The 12,271-nt window shown below is 37.9% G+C and overlaps 1 protein-coding gene across 1 annotated transcript in view; it reads left to right on the forward strand.

Annotated features, from left to right (window-relative positions):
• LOC118326608 overlaps positions 1-4,609 on the forward strand; it is a 7,964-nt gene extending 3,355 nt beyond the window's left edge. The window contains exons 2-6 of the mRNA XM_035659637.1: positions 673-816; positions 1,063-1,389; positions 2,798-2,902; positions 3,061-3,176; positions 3,772-4,609. Coding sequence (XP_035515530.1) covers positions 673-816; positions 1,063-1,389; positions 2,798-2,902; positions 3,061-3,176; positions 3,772-3,918 — 839 coding nt within the window. The 3' untranslated portion in view covers positions 3,919-4,609. The remainder of the gene's footprint in view (positions 1-672; positions 817-1,062; positions 1,390-2,797; positions 2,903-3,060; positions 3,177-3,771) is intronic.
• Positions 4,610-12,271: the final 7,662 nt, after the last annotated feature.

The raw sequence follows: 12,271 nt of genomic DNA on the forward strand, positions 1-12,271 counted from the left end.
CCTGAATGACTCCTACAAGACATTCACCCAAAATAAAGCCTTATAAAGCTTTATAATAACAGTATGCAGTTGGGTTGGGTGCGTTACGCATTTATGCACATAACCCAACTGTATACTGTTATGATAAAGCTTTATATGGCTTGCATCGCTCTTTTACTCTTCACATTTACGTTTAAACTACATGGCATTGTAAGTTAAATTATATGAAAATCCTGTTTTTCATGGACATACAGCATTATACAGGGAAAAGTGTATAGGGAAACATAAAGCAGCAGCCACACAGCTGACGGCTGTCAGTGTGAACGTGGCGCTATGTCAGACGCAGCTGTCATGGCCACAGCAAATCTTTCATTTTATATTTATTGTATTTAACAACCTCCATTAGAGGAAGAACAACCTCTAATGGAGGTTGTTCTTACCTAATACTTCTATAAAGTATAATCAATTATCTAAATTCAAAGTTATTATATCTATTATGTCTATGTCAATGTTTATTCATTTTTAAACCTTTAACACATTTCTTAAAATTCAAGAAGTTCTTTAGCCTTTATCTTAATTTCACCTACACATTTTCATTGTCTGGTTTTCATCATGACATTGTCACCAAGCTAAATGTGTTACTATCTGTGGATCAGAAGGAGAAGACTGAAATCAAATGATTTTGTCTAACAGGTTTCACATCATCACCCCACATCAAACAGCACAGGAAGTACTGCATGTACATATGTCAGAAACAAAGACAGTACAGTCAGTTCTACAAGATGATCCGACTATGTTGGTTCATGCTGTTGCTCTCTCTTTTCGCCAATGCAAAAGGTATGACCATTTACCTTTCTTAAATCATTCCATTATTTCAATCTTTTCAATCGAGAACATTTTGCTGTAGTTGTAGTCTGCCACAATGTTCACTAGACCAGTTAAATTATGCAAAGTACCTCCAGTTGCTGCTTCCAGAAATACTGCTACTCGTTCAGTGTTTAAATAATGCAGATGGTTGTGTCTTGCTGTATGCTTTTAGACACTCTAATCAGACAGTTTGTCTCTTTTATCACAACATTACAGTGTACAAAGAGTCTGGCGAGAGTATCACGTTGGAATGTTCCTCTGCAGGATGTCCTAGGAGCATTGAAGGGTATACTGGCATGTATTTGTATCATGAATTTAAGGAACTGGATGAGGTGCTTTACTATCACTCTATGCCAGGAAAAGCTGACAAAATCACCCCACGACTGAGATACAAAGGCAGGACTCAGACAAAAGGACCTTTGAAGAACAACACCATTACCATCAGCAACCTGACCGTGGATGATACTGGCTTATACCGCTGTGTCTTCTTCAAATTTCCCAGTGATTATGTTCATTGCAAAGTCTACACACTTTTTGTAGGAGGTGCGTTTTGCTTTTTGCTTTTCAAAAACTACACACAGTCATCTCTTAAATTTAATAAGTAGAGAGTAGCTCAAGTACAGTACAGTGAATTTAATTGGGTAAGTACCTTTTTCAGTTAACCATGTAATTTAATTCTACTTCATACTTCTAGTACATTTTAGAGAGAAATGCTTTATAGGGCACTTTTCCCTCCTCTACATACATGTAATGACTGTTACCAGTTACTTAAAACATAGTGAATTTATAAAACATGATATGTAGTATCATGTTTTATAAATACACAGAATGGGCCCCTTCTCAACCAGATATGAAATATACACTAAACATTAAAATGCTGCTTACATGTTGATAAATCCATGATATGTAGTCTCACAAAAAGTAGTAACAATAGTATCACTTTTATTTGTGATAATATACCCACTGCTGTATATGTGAAAGATAATGATATTTGCAAAAATCCACCATTTCTATTTGATTTTTCTTTTTGCCCTGCTTTTCTTCTGAGCATAAAAAGCCAATATGTTCAAACATATTGAAGTGGCAACTCAACTTGCACATTTGATGAAGGTGGCAAAATAAATAAATTACCAAGAAATTACTGAAAGAAATGTACTCTATGTTATCCATCCATAGTGACATGCCTTATGTTTGGAGTCATTTAGATTGTGGAGGTTTAATTCCCAATTAGACCTAGTAGTGTCATAGCACTCATAGCGTATGAATAACCATTGTATTACTCTTGTTTTACTGCTTAGGTTTCTGAGACCCCAAACAGAATTAATGTGTTAATTTCTGTTGCAGATTTTTGAAACATGTCATTGGTTCAGAATCATGTTTAAAAGCAATTCCTACAAAATGAGGAAAAAATCATACTGATAAAACAATATTAAGCTGTTTTTTGTTTTAAGATGACCCAGGTGTCTAGAATCATGTTTATTGAGAAGTATTTTTTCGCATACTAGGAATTTGCCTTGGTGTTTCGGTGCGTAACAATCATAGACATGTAACAATAAACATAGAAGTAAATATAAAAAACATATAAAAAGAATGTTCTTCAAGTCAATAAGCATAAATGGAAACTAAACAACTAAACAAGCCCTGAACCCCAGCTGAATCTGAGTTTACTTCCTGATCCATAATATAACTAACTATAACTTTCAAGCTTCAACCTGCCTGATTTTTGATTGACTCAATAGGCTAACATTTTCCAAACTCTTTTCATATTATAAACCAGGCTACAAATCTGTCTTTTTAAGGGCACATCAAAGCCAAACTCTTGTCAAATAGTTGTGTCCTTAATTTGTTCAATTTAACATGTAGAAATGGATGGAGTTTTAATATGACCCCCATCAATGTGGAGGGATGACAGATAGCGGCCAATCATCTTCTCTGCTCTCTCTTCAAGTAGGAGCTGATATGACTGCACCAGATCACCAGATCCTACCTGCAGGTGGAATCAATGAGAGTGGCGTTGTCTGCAAACCGTGTGATATCCTGCAGCATCCTGCTTCAGGTCCGTGGAGAATTCATTGTCATTTTGCAAATTTATAAAATAAAAAATATAGTTAAAGCTGCACTACAAATGCTATCACTATGGAATCAACCTTTACATGAAGATGGTACATTTTTATTTGGTGTAACCCATGTTGTCCTTTTTGTCATTTTACACAGGAATGCCTTGTGCTTCTACCAGTAAGAAAAGTCCACCTCTGGTGTTAATCATCATTGCCACCATCGCCAGCAGCACGCTGGTAACTGTGATCTTCATCCTGCTGATCCTCCCAAGGGTAGGTCTGAACTAAAATATTCAAGGAGCTGTGCCAGCTTCAGTGGTGGTTACCTTGTGTGTCTGCAGATGTTATTTCCTCTACATGTGCATCTTTATCAGTCAAGACAATCAGTCACTGCAACCCCCCAAAACCAACCAACTATACATATAAGGTTTGCTCCCTTGAGAGCTTCGGTTTACATGTTGACTATGTTAACGCTCTATCTGCAGGATGTGGGTGCAGGTTTATTGAAGTTATGTACACACATACACATTCTTTCCAATGTTGTCTCTGTATAACTAACATTTTGTTATTTTTGTAAGAATTGATTCTTTAAATTAATTGAGATACTGTTTAGATTTTAGTAGTGAAAACTGTTTTAGTGTAAAAATAAAAAGTGATATAATTAATAATATTTTTTTTATGAAATCTTAATTCCAACAACTGATTGTAGTCTGTGATATTCACTTCGACTGTTAACATTTGTCCTAAAATTCAGTCTTGAATTTCTTTTTAAAAAGGTCTTCTTGCATAATGAATGTAACTTTCTTATATCTATACACACCTTTATACCATGCAGACAATCTCTATAGTGATATTTCTCTATCAACAGGTGAAACAATGGACTAGCAACAGAAGAAGAAGAGAACGGGTCCCGCAGGTCTCCAATGATTATGTGTATGAAGTTATGACCAAGAACGGCTTTTGCTCTCTTGCAGCTTCAGAGCAGTCACCGCCAAGTCCATATAATTTCGCTTAGCATTGTAACATCAAATGTTATTGCCGTGATGAGGGTAGATTTACTTTTTAATTGTTTGTTGCTTGATGGAATGTTTCAAGTGATTTAAATCATCATAAATGAGACAAAAAGTAAAATACGTAGTTTATATGTTTAACAGCTAAACACTCCTAAAAGTGTTTCATTGTTGTGAAAGTATCACCTGAAAGTGTGCTTATTGTACCTGTTAGAAAAATGAATATGAATCTGGGGCAGATATTTTTGAGATTTGTGTCGGACGATGTGAGTCATGACACGTGGGCCCAAACCACATACTCAACACAATGAGGGGGATGGGATATATGTGATGGTTGTTTGCAAGTTACAGGGTAAAGTTCTCATATATCTTAAATCTAATATAATCCATATATCCATAAAGGAGTTAATAGTTTCATATATTGTAAATCAGTTTTATGTTGATAATTGTTTTTGTGTATCACTGTAAAGCAATGAATAATGTGTTTCATATTTTGTATTTTGCATTTATAGTTTCCGATCAAACAATGCTACTGAATATGATGCAACATTTGTATGTGGACTTAAACTTCAGACTGATATTTGTAAAGCAGTGTCTAAATTAAATAACAGCTTCTTGAGTTTTATCTGCACATGTGATATTCAAGAGTGCATATGGGTGTACAAACAAATGTAGAATATTCAATAAAAGCTTAAGATTAACTAACATATCAGTTTAGATTTTTTTTTAACTCACTTTAGCCCCCCCATCAATGCCAGAATTATGTTTCTGTCAAACACTCCCGCTTGCATTTTTATTTTATTTTATTTTATTTTTGACTTTGACACACATGTTTATCAGTCGAGAGCAGGAAGTGCATTCTACACTAAACCACAGGCATTACATTACAGCAAGGTTAAGCAAATACAACCAAAACAGTGATAATGATAAAACGGTTTGTTAGTTTAAGAGTGAGTTGAGTTGCAGCTTGTTTACCCTGGAATAATTTGATAGAATGTTGATCCTTTATTCAAATAAGAGCACACGCTCTTAACAAAATGTTGTTCTCATCATTGTGGTTTTTACACCTTCATAGTTTACCACTGACCCAAATAACATGGTGGAATTTTTGTGTGGGTTCTGAAAGACAGTCACAGCTGAATCTGAGTTTACTTCATGATCCATAATATAACTAACTATAACTTTCAAGCTTCAACCTGCCTGATTTTTGATTGACTCAATAGGCTAACATTTTCCAAACTCTTTTCATATTATAAACCAGGCTACAAATCTGTCTTTTTAAGGGCACATCAAAGCCAAACTCTTGTCAAATAGTTGTGTCCTTAATTTGTTCAATTTAACATGTAGAAATGGATGGAGTTTTAATATGACCCCTATCAATGTGTTTTAAAGATTTAACCCCAAGTTAAACAACTGAGATAGTCCTACCAGGAGATGGCAGCAACAGTCAAACTAACTCTGCTCACAGACACTTATTTGTAACCCCTCACTGTGAGTTTATAAGGTGATCCAAGCAACATGTGAGCGGCAACGTTTGGTTGTGACCCATTTGTTCCCTCATCCTACATATATATATATAATCCTTCATATTTTTTTTATGCTACTATTTACATCAAATACATTCTAATTTTAAAATAATTGTATTTATTGTATTTGTAATTGTATTTTGAAAAATAAAATGTGCAACACATTCATATTTAACATATCCATTCAGTACCTGAATCTTGTGCTTGGATTATGGCTTTTTTATGCTTAGTTCTAGTATAGTACTGACCACTTGTCACATTCACCCATTCACACACACACACTCATACCTAATAAGCGGTTGGCACCTTGCAACTGCTCCAGTACACACACACACTGACTGACGGCACAAGTTTTGGGGGCAATTTGGGGTTCAGTATCTTGCCCAAGGACACTTTGACTGGACTGAGGGAACTGGGAATTGAACCAGAGACCCTCTGATTACTAGACGACCATGCTCTACCATCTGAGCCACAGCTGCTCCCAAGTTGTTGATGTTTGCTGTTACTTTAAAACTGTAACAACTATTAATAATGAATGCAATATGATACAACATACCATGCTTGTTCCACTGAAACTAAACAGACGTTTACTATGCCTGCTGCTAAACTCTTTACATCTTAATATCTGGAGTATCTGCCCATAATACACATTTTCACATGTCGTTATTGTATGGTGTGTGGCATGCTGGCTCACTGGCAGTGCGGATTGTTTGGGGACCATCATTAGTGTTATTAGTTCCACCTGTGCTTTTCCTGCTATAACAAGTGAAATGGTCTGAGAGTCTAAGATCCTAATATTGCTGTAACATCCATGTTCCTTATCTCCCTCGGAGTGGAAGCCATTGACGTGTTTCCCAGTCTTACTTTTGAGCAGAAGAGGGCAGCATTGGACAGTAATTTCACTGCAACTGACAGTAGACTATGTTTCTATCAAACTGTCAATGGTTTTGGGGGGCGACACGCAGTAAGTGCCACAGGTCTGACCCGAACCCCACAGGGCGCCAGCTCCACCAGGTGAGCCACCAGAGCACCAGGGCAAGGTCAGGTGTGTATACTAAGAAAACAGGTAACATAAAGCAAAAATAAATACTCCATGGCAGACTTCAACCATAACCATAACATGTTACTAGCCACTGCATCCAATCACAGGTGTGCACATTTATAATGATCACAAGATTACCTTTGTTGTTGAACTGCATTGCAATGTGCTTCAAGCATCAGAGCATCAGCACGTATATGCTGGTATGTCTGTATGAACATAAAATGAGACTGATTAGAGATGTATGCCAAAGTTATATGAAAGGTGATGATTAAGTTTCCATAACACAGCAAATTATCCATAACATAACGAGTGTATGTCTATAACATATACTGTCTGCTTAGCTGTAAGACGGTTTCCATCATTAGTCGGTACTCAAGTCCACCCCCCACACCAGTCAGTCAATCTATCAATCAAAGTCGGTAGCTGACCTTTCTTCCATAACCTCATGATACACATAAATTCAATTTAAGTTAAATATCTGTTGTTAACACTTTTTTAATCCATGATAAACGCAGGATATATTTCATGAAACATATCAGAATAATGCGTTTTTCTGATTAGACCCACATATATTTTATGTCAGGCCGCACATATCCATTGCTGGGACTGAATAATAATAATATCTTTTGTGTAAGGAGACCAACACTGGACGGATACTGTACTATCTAAATTGGGATCCGTGCGTAAAGCGTCCATCTGCGCGTAACCACCCCCACGCCCCCCACCTCGTGCGCTCACATCACGATTTCTTTTATCATGGTCGTGCGGTCTCGAGACTTTATCGTCCCACTAAAGGGCACATCATCGAGCTCAGCGGATCGCACGGCACTTCTCCATCTCCTGCAGTCCTCAGAGTCATCACGCACTGGAGAGCGAGCTCCATAAGAACAAGTGCAGCGACAAAACCGACACAACAAAGTCAACTCCAGTTTTTTTGACGTCGGGACCGCGTGAGACGGTCGCTCTCCTCTGAGGACCAAAGCGCTGCTTCTTTACCGACGACAGACAGAAGTGGACCAGCTTGAAACCCAGTATGAAGAAGACTCCAAATTCAGGTACAAATGTTTCGGAAAAGTATGCACTTAATATGGTGATAACATAGATACTTTACTATTTTAACTTATTCAGTCAGATATCACAACAATAAGTGGAATAAGTTATATAAGTAGGCTATGCTTTAAAAAGTATGTGACCTATTTAAGTATAATCTATAAATCCTTCTGATGTTTTTGCATGTCAAAGTCATATTACACAAGCTGTATCTGAATATGACAAACAATTTATGTCACACAATATATTTTCAATATATTTTAGTATATAATGCAGTTATCCCACCAAATTGAAGAGGTTTTTGTCCCCTCTGAGTATTTTTTTAGTTTTAGGTTTGAAGAAGTTAAGTTTGAAGTCTTCTAAGTCAATCGATAATCAAACCAGGATTACTACAAATAATTACGATCAATCAAAATGGCAAACCCTTTTTCTTTTCTTGTTGTTCCAACTTCCAATAAATGTGATAAAAGTTAAAATATTCTATTCCTCCTTTTGCTTGGGACTCCATACAATCCACTCTCAGACCAATGTTAGTCCACCGACCGCAGTTTGAGAACCATTGCATGGTTCTCTTTTATAAAAAAAAACACTGCTGAATGTTCTCTTTAAACTTTATTTCTGTTTATCTTTAGTCTTTTTTTTATCCATTTCCAACTTCTCAAACTCTTTCACTTTGCGTACGCCCTCCTCTGTTGCTTTGGGTGAGTTTGTGTCGTGGCTATGTGTACAGCACCCACGGGAGCACCTCGGGGTCCCCTGGCTATTAAAGTCTGACGTGCATCATCATCTGTCCTTCTCAGCCTGACCTCTTGTGCGAATGCACTGGCTCCTGCTGGCAGCGTTCTCTTCATTGGCTCATAAAGCTGCGCATGTGTTTGTGTTTGGCTTTAACAAACATTTTAGACATTTTTGCTTGCTCGTGATGTCAGTGTACATTCTTTTGTGTATGCTGGCTCATGTTTGCATCTGCACTGTACATGCTTGACACAATATAGTGTGTGAATGTGTGTATGTGTTATACAACACATGTCTGGCTTTGCTCCGGCCCCATCTGTGCATTCGCCCTCTCTCAACATTTAGGAACACAGGATGGGCTCTGGAGAGAAAAATAAAGCACTCTAGATTAAACAGACTCAGAAATGTGGCACAAGCTGATGCTGCAGGGGCTTGTGTTGAAAACAGGACACACATTTAACACTGAGTTTGAAGAAAACGTGTCATGCTCATTATTTTGTTCATTCATGATATCTCCATGTGTTTTTAAGCCATTGGAGAAATATCCAAGTTAAATCTTGATAAGCAAATTGCAAGTAGGTGGCAAGATTTGTTTTTTTTTCTGAATGATGACCAATAAAATGGCACGATACATTTTCAAAGTTTTGTCAACAATGTTTTTTATATGATGACTTTTACCAGGTCAAAACCTGAGACTTGAATGCTTTTTTCACAAGTAAATTAAGTTTAAATCTCAAGCCTCTGTCTGTGCTATTACAGTACACATGGTCCACATTGAATTTCTGTGACCGGACTGTACATTGTCAGAAAATCCAGATTATCAGTGTATTAACCATGTGCATAGGAACTATCACAAACACAGCAGTAGTCTGGAGTCTTGCAGAATCAGTGCTGAGGAATAGAAATGTGGAAAAGGTCATGCTTAGAGGTGAGGGACTGGCCTGTTTAAGGAGTCTTATCACTAACTGTCTCTGGAGATCCTCACCCCTGCACCTGCACCGACACAGCACTACTACACAAATGCCCTCTACTATTAGCTGTTGTCTTTTGCCAGAGGTGGATTGGTAGCTTAGTAGGTGGTCAGACTGCTCAGGAGGCTGGCAGTGTCCAGATGTAAGGTACTGTGCAGGAGGATTGGAAGAGCAAATCACTGTTTACTGAATAGTTCTTAGTATTTCAACCCCGAGGTCTTAATACGCTTTGATCATTAGGTTGACTGGTTCTTTAGGCAAAGACAAACCATAAGACCGGGTAGCCACACTCTGTCCTCCTCATCTTAAAGCTTGTAGAGGTTCCAGCAGTTTCTCCATGCAGCATCTTGACCCGAAGGTGTCAAATTATCTGTCAGGCTGGATCATTTCATGGCTGAACGGAGAGAGAACCCAATTAGCAGTTTCAAAAAGATGCTTTTAGTAGGGCGCCTTTTTTATTCATAGTTTCTGAAGTCGTAGTTTCTGTAGGCTGTCTCAGAGTCTGATAACGTCGGAGAAAGCAGATGTTTGAAATTGTGCAGATGTGTAATCAAGCAGCTATCATTTACTAAAATTGTCAGTACAGACCAAGAACCTTGGTGTGAAATACTCTTTCATACTTGTTACATATTTCATGTCCTCAATAACAGTGTCCAAAAACCACATGCAATTACAACTTCAATGCTCTGTTTTTTATAAATGTTATAAATCTCTTTTTGGGAAGAGCCCATCAGATCTATGTTTTCCCCAGTCGCTCTGGCAGCATTGTGTTGTCCCTTAGATCACTAGCAAAAGTATGTTGGCTCCCATTTAGGCAAGTCCGGTGAGACCCGGAGCTTGTTGAGCTTAATGAACTGGATGTACCCATGGTGTAATGTGACCCTGAATGAACAGGGAGATTCAGCGGAGTAAATGCACTGTTTCTTTTTCCTCCCCCGTTTTTTCTTTTCAATCTTCCTACGCATGAGAGATCCCAGTCAGCTGTGCTATATATTCTCATGGTTGGGTCATTTTTTTTAAAAACAGGCTCGTCCTCAGCTTGAGTAGACTAATTTGTGTTGAACATTTGCTGGGGGCTGGATTTGTTGGACTTTTCATGTTTGATAGAAATTTTTATTAAAAACTCAGGGAAGTCTTGATATTGAATTGTGTAAATGTAATTGGCAGATGTGGTGCCAGTATTCTGCCCTACAAAGCATAACTGCAGTAACTACGCTAACAGTGAAACTGAGAAAAATGGCTTTAAAGTTTTGGTTTTAGGTTGGATTTTGTAGTTACTACAATTTTTACATCACGTTTTCTCTAAGATGGAGCAAGACTAAACTTTGAAAAATTTTCAGCAATATAAAACAGGCATATAAAAGTTCATTTTCAGTTATAACTCAATTTTGACCAAAATCGTAGTTACTGCGGTTTTGCTTGGTAGGGCAGTATAGATGACTATGGCTGTCGACATTTTATTAACAAACATCTTCACTCGAGTACTATAGACTTAATATAGAACATACACTGACTACCACAATGCTGGATGTCTTGGGGAAACATTCTCATTTCTGACAATTTTACAAATAAATGCCTTCAGTCACTAACTATTACTATGACTCAACATCTGAATTCTGTGCACACTGGAGTGGGTGATGGCAGGGTTTTAGCCTGCAGGATTAGCTGTAGTGGGTGACATGTGCAGACTAAATTTTGTTATGGCACGTTGGACGAGGGATGGGATTTAGCCACTTTAATAACGCAGGTTCTATCTGCATCCAAACTCAAATGTCACTATAATCAATAAGGACTTAGAGAAATCTAAAGAAAATAGCCCATAGGGGTTATATATTGATATAAAGCTGAGAAAGACAGAAACTTCCCACATTGGAGAAGTTTAGTAAGCACATTTTTGCCATTTTTTCTTGATGAATTAAACTTGTCATTAAGTCATTAATTGATCATTAAAATAGTTGTCAATCAATTTCTATCGCTGGAATAATTGTGTAATGGATTAATTGCTTGAGCACTTAACTCACGAAGGTCATACACAGATTAGCGTTGACATTCATTTGCTAGATTTAAACTTTATTGTCCCAGAGAGAGATTTGTTTTCACAGCCAGTTCAACATAAAATTCAGTCCGTTGATGCACTGTCAAATTAAGCTCAGATGATTTTTGGGGACTGGCTACAGTGCCGTTGGGTCCACCTAGTTTCTTAAAAATGGCACACTTTGAGGTGTAGCATCCATCATGTCATCCATCCTCCCACTACACTACACCAGTAGGTCCCATAGAGAACCAACAGATGAGGGGAGTCAATACAGCTCTTTATTTCACTCCAACAATGGCTCTTCAGTGACAGCTGAGCTAGATTCCCTTCAGTCTGAGTCATATATTGGCCTGGACTGCCACCACATTCACTACTAGTCCCTGTGATAATAAAGCTGTCTTTATTGCTTTGCTATTCATCGGTGAGCATTAGTTTAATTCACTACCTAAGAGTCAAGCTGCCAAGCTCTCCGGTTCATATAATCCTTATCACATTAAAACCCTTGCCTGAAAGCCTCCATGAGTATTAAACTACCTTTATCAGTATTCTTTCCTAAGTGCCAAGTACAAAAGCTCACCATCTCAGTCCCCAAGGGCTGCCTTACATATCGGTTATTCAACAAAAGTTTCTCTCATCGAAAGAACTGAACTTTCTCCCCCTTAGATAAACTTTCCCTCAGCTATTAGCCTAATCCTTTCCCTCCCACTGCAGGAAGTGACACGTGGGTTTTTCCTCTGTCTCTCATGGTTTTATCTCAGTTCATCTTCACAGCTGTAATTCCTAACAGATTAAATTTAGCTTGGAGCTCGCTGACCCGCGCTTCAACAATGAATGTGTACATGCAGGAGACCTCTCTGCCTGCTGAATAGTCCCGTATAGCCTCGCATTTGTGCACACACAAACGCAAGTATGACATCATCTGCCACGATGTCAGACTTTGGCTATAAATAGACATGGTAGATGGTGACGTTTCAGATTAACAAAGCCCCCCCTGTGAAT

This window comes from Morone saxatilis, unplaced genomic scaffold (assembly GCF_004916995.1).
Source record: "Morone saxatilis isolate NCDOM2014 unplaced genomic scaffold, NCSU_SB_2.0 Contig17, whole genome shotgun sequence".
In the NCBI taxonomy this organism is placed as follows: domain Eukaryota; kingdom Metazoa; phylum Chordata; class Actinopteri; family Moronidae; genus Morone; species Morone saxatilis.